At 40.0% G+C, this 16817-nt stretch overlaps 1 protein-coding gene across 5 annotated transcripts in view; it reads left to right on the top strand.

Moving 5' to 3' along the window:
* MTOR (mechanistic target of rapamycin kinase) overlaps positions 1-16817 on the top strand; it is a 75762-nt gene that overhangs the window by 38179 nt on the left and 20766 nt on the right. For all 5 annotated transcript variants that reach the window (XM_077190155.1, XM_077190154.1, XM_077190152.1 and 2 more), the window contains 6 exons: positions 6038-6113; positions 8234-8373; positions 11062-11162; positions 12366-12481; positions 13850-13927; positions 14968-15075. In XM_077190155.1, the coding sequence (XP_077046270.1) occupies positions 6038-6113; positions 8234-8373; positions 11062-11162; positions 12366-12481; positions 13850-13927; positions 14968-15075 (619 nt within the window). The remainder of the gene's footprint in view (positions 1-6037; positions 6114-8233; positions 8374-11061; positions 11163-12365; positions 12482-13849; positions 13928-14967; positions 15076-16817) is intronic.

Raw genomic sequence — 16817 nt, 5'->3', positions numbered from 1 at the left:
TATATTTTGAGTGACAGAGAATATTGTCAATATCAAGGATAATGGAAGACTGGGACTCTCCCAGGACTGTATAAAAGAGAACATTTCTAGTAAATATTACACATTTATGCCTTGGCTTTGTAGGGGAGAAAAGCTCATTATTTGCATTCTCTTCCCACTGAACACAATAAAGTTGGTGTAGTGGTTTAGGTTTGCCAATTGCAGATTTCTCCAATTTTAACATTTCCCAACCAATGCTGATGAGTGTGGCAGGTTGGGTGCTGGTTAATCACCAGTGCAGGTTTATCATTGCTGTGAGGTTGGATTTTGATTCCCAGTTCATCTCTGCTTTCTGGTTAAATAACCTTTAAAATATACAAGCAAAAGGAATATATTTCTCTGGAGTATTGTTCTTTTTTGGGATTCCAGCTCAGTGTACATGTAACCCCTACAGTTTTGATATCTTAATAATCAAGCAGTAGGTTTATATAGCTTTTCACTATTAATAAAATTTGAAGATTTAAAATTTTTTTACCAAGATTTCTATATATTAGCAAGTTTGTCAAGGTAGTCACTTTTTGTTGGGATAGACTGACATATAACAATTGGAAAATGTTTTTCATCAGAAGGCTTGTTTGCATTTTAATATCCCACTCATTTTAATATCTCACTCATTTTAATATCCCACTCATTTTAATATCCCACTCATCAGGATCAAGTGCTCCAAACAGCTCAGGGCTGGACATGATTCTGACCACAGTACAGATACTGTTTAACAAACAGGGGGGAAATTTAAATTGTATTGTTCTGTGTAATCTAATTATGCAGTGAGCTGAACTCAGACCAAACTTTAGTAATAAGAATTAGTTTTGCAACTGATTTATGCTCATTTAGAGGGAAAGTATAAGGATCTTCTGTTGTTTTGTTGGTTTTGCTAATCACTTTGTTTATTGAATAAAATGTGAAATGGAATGGGTATTAAGCACTGAAATTAGTGCATTAGTTCAAAGTGTATAAAAGTCTAGTTGATGTGAATTAGGAAGTCTTGATATTTCTGTGGTCTCCCACTTGCAAGCATGGGACAGCTCTGTCTTGAAATAGCTTCAGTATATTTTAGGAAGCATTGAAAACACATAATTTTAACATCTTTTCCTTGAGCATTAGTACTAAAAGGCTCTGCTGGCCCCTAGCAGGCAGTAGAGCTGAATACTTGGGTGTTTCCTGGGAGCTATTACCAGTGACCTACCAAACCTATACCTAAAAACTTCTAAAATGCCCTAAAAATGTTCTTTGACACCCTCCTGGCAAGCCTTCAAGTAGGAGATGGGGATGGAGTTTTTTCTAGCTTTTTAACAAACATTACCTGATGAATGTGTTCTTCCCTCAGTGCATATGGAGAACAACTGAACTTTTCCTTTCATATTAAACTTAACATTATTCTGAACTGGGAATAATTGCAAGGACATCTGTGAGTAAACAAATATTTAAGTTACTGTCCAGCAGCTTAGCCAACAGCATTGGCTCTCATATCTTGAGAGATGTTTTCCCACCTTCTCCTTTAATCCAGAGAGATTTTGTAATTATCTTTTTCCTGATGGAAGGAGAAATCCATCCCCTCGATTCTAATCCAGTAAACTGCCCTGATTTCCAGCAGCAACACTGTGGCTAAAAACCCCTGGCAACTCTGCCTGGCTGGAATATGAGCCCTCAGGGCCTTTTCTGAATGTCTGGATGCTTTTCTGCAGTGTTTTTGTTTCTGTTCAGTCTCCAGCATGGTGGCTAGAAAACAGCTCTGTAGTGCTTTGAAGAATGTTCTGACATTTAGGAAGGTTCTGTCTGAGCACAGAGTGCTCAGGTCTGCAGGGACAGGAGCAGTGCCTTCATGGAAGGAAGGTGGAAGAGAAGGAAAGTACAGAATGTTTTATTTTCTTCATGTGTGTTTTGAATGTGCCAGATTAAAATAGTGTATGTACAAAATAGGCTGGGAGCATATTGTGTTTGTGGGGTGCCCCAATGAAGGCAGGAATGATGAGTCTGACTCCATGTTCTCAAAAGCTAATTTAATATTTTATGATACTATGTTATATTAAAGAATACTATATTATATTAAAGAATACAGAAAGGATACTTACAGAAGGCTAAAAAGATAATAATGAAAATTTGTGACTCTCTCCAGAGTCCCCACACAGTTTGGCACCAATTGGCCAAAGAGTGAAAACAACTCCCAGCAGAATCCAATGGAACAATCACCTGTGGGTAAACAATCTCCAAACACATTCCACATGAGAGCACAACATAGGAGAAGCAAATGAGATCAGAATTGTTTCCCTTTTCTCTGAGGCTTCTCAGCTTCCCAGGAGAAAATCCTTGGCAAAGGGATTATTTCAGAGAACGTGAATGCCACAGGAGCAGGGAGTCCCAACATTTACTGCTTTTGCAGAAATGGTCCTAAGCACAGGGAAAAGCAGCTGCTGGGAGAGGCCTATCCCAGTCAGAGGCTGTGAAAAATACCACTTGTTTTTAAAATTTTAGAAGTTTGATAGGAATAAAATGGTTAGAAAAATAATAGTATAATCAGAGTAATAATAATTTGGACAATTAGGATTAGGGCAATATGAGACAATAAAAACAAAGAGTTATGGACAGTCCAGGTACCTCTTTCTGGGCAAAATAAGCCCGAAAAAGGACACACATTAACAGAGGATTAACCCTTAAAAGCAACAGCCTGTTGCATATTCATACACCTCATTAGTGATGCATAAATTCCATCCAAACACAGGATTCTGTCTGGGCAGTGTCAGCTTCTTCCTCTGAATCCTGAGGGTGTCTTCAGGGCTGAGCAAGGCAGGAAGAAGTTCATTTCTTCTGATAAGAGAGCAATAAATTCTCTTTCTCTGAAAGATTCAGGTGTCCTGTGGCTGCTGTCTCACTGTGAGTCCTCTCTTTAAAGAAAGCATCTTACAGAGCGCAGTTTCTATTTTAACATTTTGTTATAACCTAAAACTATATTTAACACACTACTTAAGAAAATTAATACAGCATAACTTTCTAACATAACACATATCATATTCATTTTAATATTTGTAAAAAGCCAATCATAAAATACACATTTTTCACAGAGGCTTATCCTAGTCCACAAAATTACCTGTCACTGCTCACTGTGGTGTAGATAATTTGTTACAGGAGAGTAATTTATGATTATTAACAACTACTGCTGTGTATTCTTGTAAATCAAAGTCTTTCTCCTTTCCCTCCCCATCTTTTCTTTCCCTTTGCTTAAACCTAACCATAAATAGATTTGAGACAGTTAATTCTGCTTTGGACAGTCAAGAAAATAAGAAACAAAAGGAGTAATTGCACCAGGAAATGGCAGGAGAGCATTGCTAATTGTCAGATAATAAAATGGTCAATTTTGCCAGGAAGTGTTGTCAAGAAAGATAACTTGGAAGTAATTAACAGTCTGACTTGCTGGAATGTGTCTGCCAAGGGCTCTTTAAGTCATCAGGTCATGAAATGTGGCAGCCATTTATCACTTTCTGAGGCTGCTGCCAAGCTTTCCCTTGGGAGAGCAGCTGGAGTTAGTGTGGGCTACTTTGTTTAAAAAATGACATTGCTCTGTTGTAAGTGCTTCCTCTTGTGGGGTGCCTGTCATTTTGAGCTGTGATTATGGAATATTCTTAGTCTGGCTAAATCTGATTTTAGTTCAACCAAAGTGAAGGCCCAATATCCAGGAGTATTTTCCTTAACCTGCACAGGTCCCCAGAGTATGTCTGGGATCTTGCTTCTTTACTTGTCAGGAGAGGAGGCTTCCAGAGACAGAAGAAATGCAGCACTCATTTGAAAATAATCCCCTTTTTTTTGTCTGTGTATTATTCCCTTCAATACTTTAGATTTGCTTCTCTTTACTGATCTCCTGCCCTCTTGTTAGGGGGAAGTCCTGGAGCCATTCTGATGATGGCAGACAGGAAAGAGCATTTCTGAGAGCTGCCTGTGTCTGTGGTCCTATTCAAAACCCATTGAAAGTCTCTTTGCACTGCTCTCTGTTGCCATGTTTTGTTTTGTTAATTTTGCTGTTTCCATTCTGTGCAAACCCAGGGCACTGGGAATATTTCTGTGTGTGCTCTGGGAGCACTGACTCTGATCCTCATCCATGGAGAAAGTTTCCTAAACTCCAGAATAGACTGGAACCCACAAAAGTGTGAAATAGATTCTAGAGAGCAGTGCAGGTGTGTCACTGGGTGAGAAATTGAGGTTTTGGGGTTTTTAGTGTGTTGTGGATGGCAGCAAGATGGAGGGCACAGGGTGTTGTCCTGGGTTTCTTCTTCATGCTTCTTCTTCCTCCTTCTCCATGGGTTTGGGTGGCATTTTGTAATTGGGCAGAAAAGTCTGCATTGCAGCTCTGTGGGATCAGTTATTGGGTTAAAAGGGAAAATAATCCAGGTGTCAGCTCTTAACTGGACAGTTTAGTCTGAAAAGCCCTTGTACCAAGAGATTGTGGCCATTTTGTGCCTTCTCATGAAAAGCTGCAGAACTCCCAGCAGTGAGACTGTTTTACTGATAAGAAATGATAAACACCTGAGTGTGAACATGAACTCCTGTCTCAGTGCCTTCACTCCAGACCCAGAGGAACCCACAGCTGGGACCCCCACACCATTCCAAACCTCAGCTGATGTCAATATTGGGCTGTAGGATGTGTTGTAGGTGCTCAGGTGTTGTGATGTTGCTTTGAACAATTTGCACTTCTGGTTCTCCAGAGTCAGTAGGGAAAGAGGAAGGCAATGAACCAGAGGCTGTTCATAAAGAACCTTTATAAAATAGCAGAAGCTTAATAAAAAGTTAATTTCCTCATTAAATTGGGGTTTAGGAGTAGTGCTACTCACTGAGAACCCCATTTCTGATAGTAAAATGAGGAAACAAATGTGAACTAGAATTGATTTCAGAGAATAGCTGTACATCAGGTGTTGTGAACGGCGGGAGAAATGCGCCACACCATATGCGTGAATAGTAAATCTCAAAGTTTATTGAAAACTCACACATATTTATATTGGTGTTAATGAAGCTTATACATATTGCAAAAGTTGAGTTCATTATTGGTTAAAGCACACTTAGATCAACTACACTTACTTCTATTTTCTAACAATTATTTTGTTTCTATGTTTACATTCTTCTAATTTTTCTATTTAAGATAACTACATTTTTTAGTAAGCGATTTTCTCTCTTCTTGTTTCAGAGAAAGTCACTGTGACCTTTGTCAGTAATTAAACACTAGTTACTCAGTTCTCAACTTGTTTCTTTTATCTTTATCTATTAGTATCACATCGAAATATCTTTTCTCAACTAACTAATTATCTAAAAAGTTCTCTACAATCAGGAACTAGAGAATCAGGTTCAAGAGCAACCTATTTCCTTGTGCTTCATAAAATTCAGCAGGCCTAGCAACACAAGTGATTCCCTGGTACAGACTGAGGATTGGTTGTGATGGCAGCAGTTTCTGGCATGTTCTTCTTGAAAACCAGCAAAAGAAAAGTGCCAGTGCAGAGGCTTTGTATGAAATGTGAAACTGAAATTAGGGTTGCACACTTTATGTAATTTCCTGGTGACATTTGTCAGCTATTTTAATGATACAGACTGTTTCCTGCAGCATTAAATTCCCTGCTTTGACTTTCAGAGGAGTTAGTAGTCTGTTTAAGAGAATAGGGAGGAAAAAAGTTACTACTGTAAAACTCTTCAGTAGAGCTGTTTGAAAAATCATGCCTTTAAAATTATTGGCAGTTATTCTTCTGTCTGTGCAGGCTGTTACATGGAATTGATAATCAGATATGTACCATCTCTATTTTGTGTCTTTTGTGCCTTCAGACTATGTGCAGAGAATGTGTGCACCTATTGTTTTGAAAATATATGGTCACTGTGTGCCTTATGTAGTTGAATTGTTCATGTGGAAATCTAAACAAAAAGAGTGTCCATTGCTCATTCTGAATGATAGACCTTGATGTTATCAAGTAGAAGCTTCTACCAACCCCAAGTGTGTTAAATCATCTTTCTTTTCCTCCCTTTCCAGCATTAACAATAAACTCCAACAGCCAGAGGCAGCTGCTGGTGTGCTGGAATATGCCATGAAGCACTTTGGGGAGCTGGTGAGTCCTACTGGATAATCCACTTCTTCCTGGCCTGTGTTTTTATGGATTCTGGATTTGGTTTTTTGGTGGGTGGTTTTGGTGGGTGGAGATGTGTTTCCTTAATCAATCACATTGAGGTTCTATCCCTTCTTATAATATTTCATTGTTCATAAAGAAAGGCCTTTATAGGGCCTTTCTTTAGTTTTTTTTAAGTCTTTTTTTGTTTGTTTGTTTTTTTAGTTCTTTTCTGTTCTAAAGAAAAGCTGCTTACAGGGATGGTCAGTGGGCACTGCAGCAAATGCTGGGTACAGGGAGGGCTGCACTGCAAGAAGCTGATTTGGAGAATTTTGCAGCATTGGTGGTGCAAAATGCAGCTGTGAGCAACCAGCAACTTGAAGATATAAGTCCTTTTATTGAAGATATAAGTCCTTTCATTGAAGATATAAGTCCTTTTATTGAAGATATAAGTCCTTTTATTCAAGATATAAGTCCTTTCATTGAAGATATAAGTACTTTTATTCAAGATATAAGTCCTTTTATTGAAGATATTAGTACTTTTATTGAAGATATAAGTCCTTTTATTTAGGATAAGCTGGGAAGGGAGAGAGTGAGAGAGTGAGTTCTTGTTCTAAGCTTAAAGGATTTGAGAAACTGCATCAACACCCTCAAGATAAGGATTTAATGGAAGTTAACCTCTAGTCTCTCTCAAAAGTGTTCACAGGTATTATTTAGAATAGCAAGTTAACCAGTCCCTCACCAAAATCAAATAACCCCATTTTATATTTGTTGTGTGTCTTTCTCAGAATGATGTACCTTTTATTATTTCTTCTCATTTTATGAGTCATTGAATTTGTGTTCAAAGACCAAACCACCTATGCTCTCCTGATAGTTCTACTGGTAAAAAAGGTGATTTTGCAGTGGTAATTGGTTTAGGATGATTTGGAAAAGGAAGGCAGCCCTGGAGCACAGTAGACCAGCCTCTCTAAGCAGTAACCACTAGCAAGTGGGAACCAGGTGTAAGCACAAAATGGTGGAAATGCTCTGGTGTAGGATTATGTGTGGTTTTGACCTAGACTGGAAAATAAGCCCTTTCTGGGACAAGTACAGACTTCAAAACATCTTTGCAGCTTCTTATAATTCCTTGGGTGGATTGAGCAAAGTTCTGCATTACCTAATTCTGACTTCACTCTTTAGCAGCAACAGTCTAGCAGTGAATGTAGTTCAAAGCACAGAGCTTGCCAGAATTGAAATTAAATGAAAAGCAATTAAGAGGAGCTGTGAGCTCTACTTTCAGGGATGTAATTGAAATATGACTTAGCTGAGAAGTTAAAGAGCTAAGTGGAAGACCTGGCATGCAAATTGTGGTTTATAGTAACCCTGCCCACAGGTCTGGGAAAATAATCTGCTCTGCAGCCTATGTCAAGACATGAGCTGCCAAAGACTGAGCAGAAAAACACTGGCAGAGAAAAACATGGAAATATATTAAGGCATTTTATTTCTTGAAAATGAGAAACAAAATCCAGAAAGAAGGACTGAAGAGAAGGGTTTAGCTGGTATGGCTCACTGCTTGGCTAACTTTTAATGGCTTTGTTACAAACCATTGCCTTCCCTTGTGGAGGGTGTGATAACTTCAATACTGTGCCTGCTGTATGAACTAATTGCCTTGCAGTAGCCAGATTCAATGTTTGGCCTTTTTTTCCAGTTGGTCATTCCATTCCTGAACACAAGGCTGTTTTTCTTGTTTGAATGCAGGTGTGTGCAACAATGGGAAGTGGAATATGTTACAGATTTACCCTTTCTCCTGTTCCACTCACTCTACCTCTCCAAAAAGAAAAGCACCAGCTGCTGATGTGGTGTTTCAGTGGCACTGAGTCAGGGGGTGATGTTGGATTAATCCCTCTGGTAAACCTGAGTTCATTTCTGGGCAGGTGGAGCAGTGCCAGGATTCCAGTTTCCACATTAGCTCAAGGCTCTTCTCTGTGTCACAGAAGTCCATGAGGTTATTTCTAATGATAAAAGGGTGAAGGGACCAGCACAGACACAGAATTTCCTAGAAAAAGCTGTGGTAGGTAATACAGAATGATCAACATTAATCCTGCTGTTTATTTTTACTTTTTTTTTTTTTTCCCTTCCCTTAGGAAATTCAAGCTACCTGGTATGAAAAGCTTCATGAATGGGAAGATGCTCTGGTGGCCTATGACAAGAAGATGGACACAAACAAAGATGATCCTGAGCTGATGCTGGGACGGATGCGGTGCTTGGAAGCACTTGGTGAATGGTAAGAGGGGAATGCCTGAGGACTAAGGAAAATGGTGTCTTTGTGTTCTCTGGATGCTGTCATTCAGGTACAAAATTCTTGCCTGAATTCCTATTTACTCCCACTTACTTTGAGTATTTGTGTAGCCTCTCCCTTTGTTCATTGAAGTCAGAATTGGTAATGACATCTCTAAGCCTTTTGGGACTGGTCATCTGGTGAGTTAAGGTCTCTCTGGAAGAGAATCTGCAATCTTATCATCAGGTCAACCCCATTTATAACAGAGAAAGACATTGTAGGTAGAGGAAACATTAACTGAGCAGAACTTGTCAGAAAGAATCATAAGAAGAGCTCATTGTGACCCTTCTTTTTAAACTCTGATTAAAACATGAGAGATTTCTGTGTTTATTCAGTGTCAGACCTTGTAGAAGGATGAGGCTTTCCTTACTAATCTTGTTCTTTCTAGCATTTCTTAAGCCATCTTTGTGGACATTTAGCATTTCAAGTTCTGTGTCAAACTTCTGTTGTCAACAGATAACTGATTCCAGTCAGTGTTTGTGTCAGGGTTAGCTGCTGGTGACTTACAGCTTACTCCTTAACTGGGGGCTTCTGGTTTTTCTGGCTATTTAATTAAAAGAAGGTAATTGGAGAAGGCACCCTGCTCACTGTGGCATGCAGTTCTAGCCAGGGGCAGGTGTGGGTTCATCCAGGTTCCGCCTTTCTCCTGAACTTTGCATGTGACAAGCTGTCTCCTGATGGGTCCTGACATGAACCCAGGGGATGGCACCACAGTGAGGAGATTCCTCTTCACTAAAGTCATTTTACTGCTGGAAACAGAGCTGCTTGAGAAACCTGATTCTGGCAGAATTTTTCTGCTCTTTTTGTTTCTAAACAAGGGTGAGACATAGAGGGTGTAGCTTTTCTAGGAGGGAAAATAGGTCCTCTTAACTGGGCATTCCTCAGTCAGCTTTTATACAACTGGGTATTCTCACCAGGGATTTGTAGAATTTTTCCCCCCTGCAGGATGTTTATTTGTGTTAAGTGTCCTTTCTGAACCTCCTACTTATTCATGTATCAGCAACAAATCTGTGGAACAACAAAAGGACAATTTTCTTCTGTTGGTGCTAGATATCATGAATATATTGGTAATCTGTAGTGATGAGAGCAATCAGAGTCTCCAAGTTCTCTTGTGGGGCTGGACTCCAACTCTGTGCAGGTGTTTTTACAATTCAGAAATGCTTTTGCAAAGTGCTGTCTGCTGCCCTGCAGCTGACTCCAGAGAGGTCATCCTGAGCCTGAGGATTCCACAGTTTGGCTGCTGATGCTCTTCAGTAGCATTCAGCTTGACTGACTGTGCTGCTGGAGTCTGCTTCACAGGCTAAGGCAGATAATCTGGAATTATTTTGTGCAGCATCACCATTTCAGTTCTCTGCTGAGATATTTTTAAAGTACAGCCAAAACATTCTTAGCCTCATACAGTTATTCCTGTAGGACCCATAGTGTTTATCAGCATCTAGGAGCTCCTGATTTACTGCTGTTGCTAGGTTTGGCTTGGCTTTACATTTGCTTTGGGTTTTTTTCCCCTCCTGGGCCATTAAGCTGTCAGAATTACTGTCTTGCCTGTGGCAGCCCATTGGTTCTGTTTGACTAACTCACCTTCCTTTTTGGGAGGGGAGAGGATAAGCCCAGGGAGAGCAAGTTGTGCTCCCTCACAGTTGGCAGCTGTTTCACTGCTACAGAGTATCCAGCCTGAGAAATCCTGGAACTGCAACACCCAGGGTAATTGCTTCTATTAGTGCAGCATTCACAGTTGATTTGAAAGAAATAATATAAAAAATCCTGATGCTTCCTCTCCACTGGAGATGAAAGGCTCAGATGCCCTCCGAGATCCTGCCATGACAAGTCTTCATTTGAGGTTACAGCAACATTCATTCTTCAGTCTTTGTCTTCAGACTTGATGTGCTCATTCAGAATGTTTGCTAGTAGGAGCCCTGCCCAAGGTATCCAAATCTGTGTTTCTTCTACTGACACTTGCAAAAATTTTAAGCATCCTTTTTTGGGTGGTGGTTTGTTCATTTTCTTGAGAATTTTTTTTTCTGTATTTATAAATTGGCATTTTCAGTCCAATTTTAAAGCAGGCATTAACAGCCACTGAGGAACAAATGCAAACTGGAGATGAAAGACTCAGATGCCCTCTGAGATCCTGCCATGACAAGTCTTCATCTGAGGTTACAGCAACATTCATTCTTCAGTCTTTGTCTTCAGACTTGATGTGCTCATTCAGAATGTTTGCTAGTAGGAGCCCTGCCCAAACTATCCAAATCTGTGTTTCTTCTACTGACACTTGCAAAAATTTTAAGCATCCTTTTTTTGGTGGTGGTTTGTTCGTTTTCTTGAGAATTTTTTTTTCTGTATTTATAAATTGGCATTTTCAGTCCAATTTTAAAGCAGGCATTAACAGCCACTGAAGAACAAATGCAAATCTTTGGATGTGTATTTTCAAAACATAGGTGTACCTTAAAATTATTTTCTGATGCTAAGGTATTTGTTATCAAACTAGCATGGTTGAGTTGGCCAGAGGAGTCAAATATAAATATATATAATATAACAGTGAGGCTGGTTGTTGTCTTATCAGTGGGAAATGGTTGTCCAATGAGGCAGAATTCTTGAAAGAAGCTTTTTTCCTGATCAGAAATTGTGGATTCTTCTTAGGGGGCAGCTCCACCAGCAATGCTGTGAGAAGTGGACCCAGGTGAATGATGAGACTCAAGCTAAGATGGCCAGGATGGCTGCTGCTGCTGCTTGGGGCTTAGGTAATGTATCCTCCTGTGCTGGCCTGCAGCAGCCCATGAGGTGCAGGCCCAGATGGTTTGAACTTCTTCCAGAACTACAGAGCACAAGAAACAGCAACATCAAATAACCCCATTATTTACATTGGGAAATGAAGTGAGTGTCTGTTGTATCTGCAGGGACCCCTGTGGCAGGAAGGAATGATGAGTCTGACTCCATGTTCTCAGAAGGCTAATTTATTATTTTATTATACTATGTTATATTAAAGAATGCTAAACTATACTATACTAAAGAATACAGAAAGGATACTTACAGCAGGCTAAAAGGATAATAATAAAAACTCTTTCTCCTGAGTCCCAACACAGCTTGGCAATGATTGGCCAAAGAGTGAAAACAGCTCACAGCAGAATCCAATGAAACAATCTCCAAACACATTCCAAAGGAGCAAAACACAGGAGCAGCAATGAGATAATGATTGTTTTCCTTTTCACTGAGGCTTCTCAGCTTGCCAGGAGAAAAATCCTGGGTGTGGAGATTTTTCAGAAAATGTGAATATGACAAGTGTCATTCCATATTGAAGTCCTTTGGAAAACCTGCATTTACATCAAGTCTCCCATTGTGGTCTCCAGTAACAGAGAGGTCTGAGCAGATGAGTGGTTGCTTGAATTCTTGTTTTTGCTTGGCTTTGCACTGAACTCAGGCTGGAAATAAGATAAAAAGACTTTCTCATATTTGTGGCAGACTCTTCTTTAGAACAAGAACAGTATCTGCTGAACATTTTAGGGGTTGTGTCTGCAGAGTAGACAATCTTAAGTGAATAAATCTATAGTGGTCCAAATGTCCATTTGTGTTGTTACAAGATATTTTCTAGAGAGGCTGATGGATCACTTGCTCTCTGCCAGCCTTTGCTGAGAAAAATTCATCTTTTGCTTTGCAGGGCATTCATTCATTCAAATGCTCTGGAAGTGTCAGAATTTTAATTGTTTCATCACAAAGAATGAAAGAACCTTTTCCACCAGGATAACAATTTGTCTAGAAGAAAAATGCTTTTTTTTCTTGTCTGTAGCTATGTTTATGTATATAACAGTGTCCCTACCAAAGACAAGCTGTTGGAGAGCTGACTTAAATGCAAAAGTACCACATTTAAATGCAAAAGGCCACTCCTGTTCTGTTCCCCCATGGCAGAGAAGGATGTTGTGTTGCTGAGGATATCTGTGTCTCTGCAGGTCAGTGGGACAGCATGGAAGAATACACCTGCATGATCCCCAGGGACACCCACGATGGTGCTTTCTACAGGGCTGTACTGGCACTGCATCAAGACCTTTTCTCACTGGCTCAGCAGGTAATTATCCTCTTCATTGGTATCCCAACATTTGCTTGAAGATGTTCTAGGCTACAGAGTTTCATGGGAAAACAGGCTGTAGTAAAGCAGTTGGCTGTAACCTATGAATTCCCAATAATGTGTTTTCCATGGATAGCTTAGACTTTGTATTTCCAGAAACATAGCAGTGAATGTATTGACAAATAGGAGTGGTCCAGTGCTGTAGAACATTAGAATTCCTCTGCCATTTTTTGGCTTCTTTTACTTCTGTGCCTCTTTTCTAGACAGGCAGGACACAAGGATTATCTCAGCAGAGGTTCTGTTCTACAAGGCACTGACTGTAAATTTCCAGGAATGCCTGGGACACCTGTAAGATTCCTAATGGATTTTTGTGCACTTCTGTCTCTTACAGCTTTTTCAGTCAAGTGCTTATATATATCATGTACAATAATCTTCATTTTTCTGCTAGCACTGATAAATCTCAAATCTTAAATCGAGGTACCAAGGCAAGGAATGAGTCTATTAAACAGAGTAATTTGTATTTGTAATGATTGTATTTGTAAATTAAACAGAGTAATTTGTATTTGTAAGGATTGTATTTGTAATGCTTGTTTGTCACAGAGGAGATTTGCAGAGTGACTCTGTAGATGTGAAATGTGTTGTTTACTTTCCAAGGAAGCTCAAGTCCCATTTCTCAAAATTCTGTGCTGGCTTGCCAGCTTAGATAAAGGAGTAATTCAATCTGTGCTGTCAAAATCCATAAATAGATTTTTGGATGATGTGCACAGTAAAATTAACCAGGCATTCAAAAAGGTAAAGTTTGTGATTAACCTTTAACATTTTGAACAGGAAAAGCTATAGGTGAGAGATTATATAATGACTAGAACTAGAGCAGGATTTATTTCATGCTTGAAGAGCCTGTCTTAGTTTGAGGATGAGAAATGAAATTTGCTGTCCTGTAAAATTCATAAAATCCTGTTGGGTTATGTAAAACAGTAAAGCTATTTTCTTTCATTGTGTGGTATCAAGAGACATTTCTTTAGGCTCTTTTTTGTAACCAACTCTTTTGCACTAAAATGTGAACCTTTCCTCTACAAATGTTGTTAATGATGGTCTCTACAATCTCAGTAGGATTAGAAATACTGCAAACTTTGATTTTCTAGGAAGACAAATTTCAAACTGTGCAGGTGATGAATGAAGGTCCTTGACTTCCCTTATATATGCCCTGGCCACTGTTTTCCTGTCCAATCTTTCTATTTATGGGATCCTTTTCTCAGAGAGAGCAAAGTGACAACAATGCCAGCTTTGTTCATGAGATGGAACAGCAGCTTCAGCAGCTGACTCTAGATCAAGCCCACCACCTTTGAGCAATATCTTCTTCTCTTTCAGTGCATTGACAAAGCCAGAGACCTGCTGGATGCTGAGCTGACTGCCATGGCAGGAGAGAGCTACAGTCGAGCCTATGGGGTGAGTGGAGCTCCCAGCTGTCAGAGCCCAGGACTGGCTGGGCTGCCCTGGGGGACTTGGGACCCTGCAAGGGGCTCAGAGACCTTGGCATGGAGTCAAAGACCCCTGTGCCTTGGATTTTAGCCCTTGGAAACAACTAGCAACTTTGTGTGAGGATGTACAAGCCACAAGAGTTTGAGTAGGATGAGGGTTAATTTGTCACAGGGTGGAAAAGTAGAATTTTGGGGATTTAGAATGGGGGTTCAAGAGGTAAGATGGAGGAATCTGGGTGTGTCCTGTCTTTCCTCTTCTTGGCCTTCATCTTCTGCTGTGATGGTGGCACTGTTGGATTGGTTTAGGATAGAGACAGACTGTCTAACATAGGTGATAGGTACTGGAAAATTATTATAAATAAAGTACACATAGTTCTGAGTATAAAAAGCCAACACCACCCCAAGGGTGATCAGTGTGCCACAAACTGACCTGCCAGACAGATCTCAGCAGGTCAGAGAAAGAATGGAACAGATAAGAGAAAATAAACAATCTTGAAAAGCAGAACCAACAAATCTTGACTTCTTCAGTTGCAGGGCTGGGAAAAAAAGAGACTTTCTAATACCTCAGGAGCCATTTCAGCAACACAAAACACGAGACTCAGCCTTCATTCCCTTCCTTCATTGCTGCCTCAGACTATCTCTAAAAGTTGCATGAAACTTCAGAGCAATGCTTGTCTCCAACATAAGACCTATGTAGGCCCACAAGCTAAATGGCTTTTGTCAGATAAAAAATACAACTGTGCAGGAGCAGCTTTGGGACAAACTAAAAGTGAGTGAAGTGAGGTCCACCACCTCCAAAGAAATAAGAATTGGCACTTAGGAATGTCAATAAGAATTGACATGTAGTGTGAGTTTGAATCAGCAGCTCATCTAGGTACCAGGATATCACAGTTGGCCCTTTATCTGTTGGGTAGCCAATGTACTTAAAATTTTGATGCCAAAATACTGCTCCTTAATGATAGATTTGTTCTGCAGTGATTGGGATGGAATGTGATTTTTTTCCTTCAGGCCATGGTATCCTGCCAGATGCTGTCAGAGCTGGAAGAGGTTATCCAGTACAAACTTGTCCCGGAGCGCCGTGAGATCATCCGCCAGATCTGGTGGGAAAGGCTGCAGGTACATCCCTGAAAGGGCCAGGATGGAGATGCTGATGGGCTGGCATGAGCAGCTTCCTTCTGAGTCAGGGTGGTGGCTCAGCAAATCTTTGCATGGCTCTTTCCATCCATGCTCACCTGGCTCTGTGCTCCATCTCCTTTCTGCTTCTCCTCATTGCCTGGGTTGTTCATTTGGGCTTCTTTTTTTTTCCAAATTAATGTTCCTCATATGATACTTTAAAAGGGTGAACTAAGCCTAAGAGAGACACCAGTAACATCCCCAAGGCTGCTTATCTCAATATTGGATGATATCTGGAAATACTGGTTTAGATCAAGCTAGTTTGAACTTCTTACCTGGCTGGCTGGATTTTAAGAAGTGAATTCTCTCCAAATGTTGGAAAACTGGTCAGAGAATTCACATGCTCGTAAAATAAAAGATTATCCTGTTCCTTTTGGACCTCTTACAAGAACATTTCCAGCTGATTGGTAACATTTAGGGTCATTACTTAGTGGTGGAATTGGCAGTGTTAGGTTTATGGTTGGTCTTGATAATCATAAAGGTCTTTTCCAACCTAAATGATGCTGTAATTAACCTTGACCTTTCAGAAGAGACTTTTAGCAATGTTGATTTTTCCAGTATTGAAAGAAAAGTTTGTGCCTTTCTTTGTGCCTTTCTAAACGTCAAAAATCCAAAGTACCTCTGAAAATTTAAATCAGAGAAATATTTGACACTTATTTCCTTACAAGAGGCATCCCTACAGTGAAAGTGAATATCCTCAGATGCAGTAGGACATCCAAGATTGCTGTTTAAATAGAGGTGGGTGATTCCTGCTAGAGAAGGGGATAAAAGAAAAAAAAGGGTATAACTAAGGTAAAATGCTGCCTGAAGGAGGAACTGATCCCTGAGCAGAGTTCTTCACTGGCAGTGCTATAATCTGCCACCTTATGAAAGCCTGCTGTATATTTTTTAGCTGTTTGGGAAAGTGTGACAAAGCTTTTAGTCTCCCATCTGCATTCCAGTCTGGAAAAGCTCAGGGCCATTCCACTGGGGTAGAGAAGCTGGAGTGGCAGGAAGTGTAATGTCTGAATATAGCTTTTTATAGTCCTGAAAGCAGTACAAACAGTTCTTGAATGGTTTATAGATGTTTTTTAATAGTTTTTAAATGCCTATTGGAAGAAGTTTATTTGGGTGTTAGGGAACAAGCTTTGCCTAACTTCCCAGTCCTCAATTTGGGAGAAAAGAAAAAGGGAAAGAATAACTTCTTTGGTGCTAAGGTCCTTGTTGTCATTGGAAAAATCTTTTGTTTACCTCAAAATCAAAAAGTTTCAAAGTTTCTGGCTGAATAGAAACTTTGGGTACACTGTTACCCTGTACTTGGCCACTGCATCAAGCACCATGGATTTAGTTGTTACATCCCTTCCACAATTCTACTTCTCTGTAATATCCTTGAATGTTTGAAATACAGACTCATCCTCCTCTCTCAGTGTTGTGCCTCTCCCATCAGACAGACAAGAACCAGACAATGCTTGCACAAGCAGCACAGCAGTTGGAGCTGCAGTTTCTGGCAAAAAACCAGTTCAGAGGTGCCAGCCTCCAAAAGGAATGCATGCAAGGCAAAGAAAAAGGGCAATGACAAAAATATCTTTGCAACCATTTGGTTTTCTACCATCTCCACGTTGAGATTTAAACCAAAAATAGGTGGAGAAGGCACTTTGGAAGGCACTTTGACTCACTTTGGAATTGTGTTTTGAAGAGTTTTTCTG

Source organism: Agelaius phoeniceus, chromosome 24 (genome assembly GCF_051311805.1).
Source record: "Agelaius phoeniceus isolate bAgePho1 chromosome 24, bAgePho1.hap1, whole genome shotgun sequence".
In the NCBI taxonomy this organism is placed as follows: Eukaryota; Metazoa; Chordata; class Aves; order Passeriformes; family Icteridae; genus Agelaius; species Agelaius phoeniceus.
This window is presented reverse-complemented; position numbering and strand designations above follow the sequence as displayed.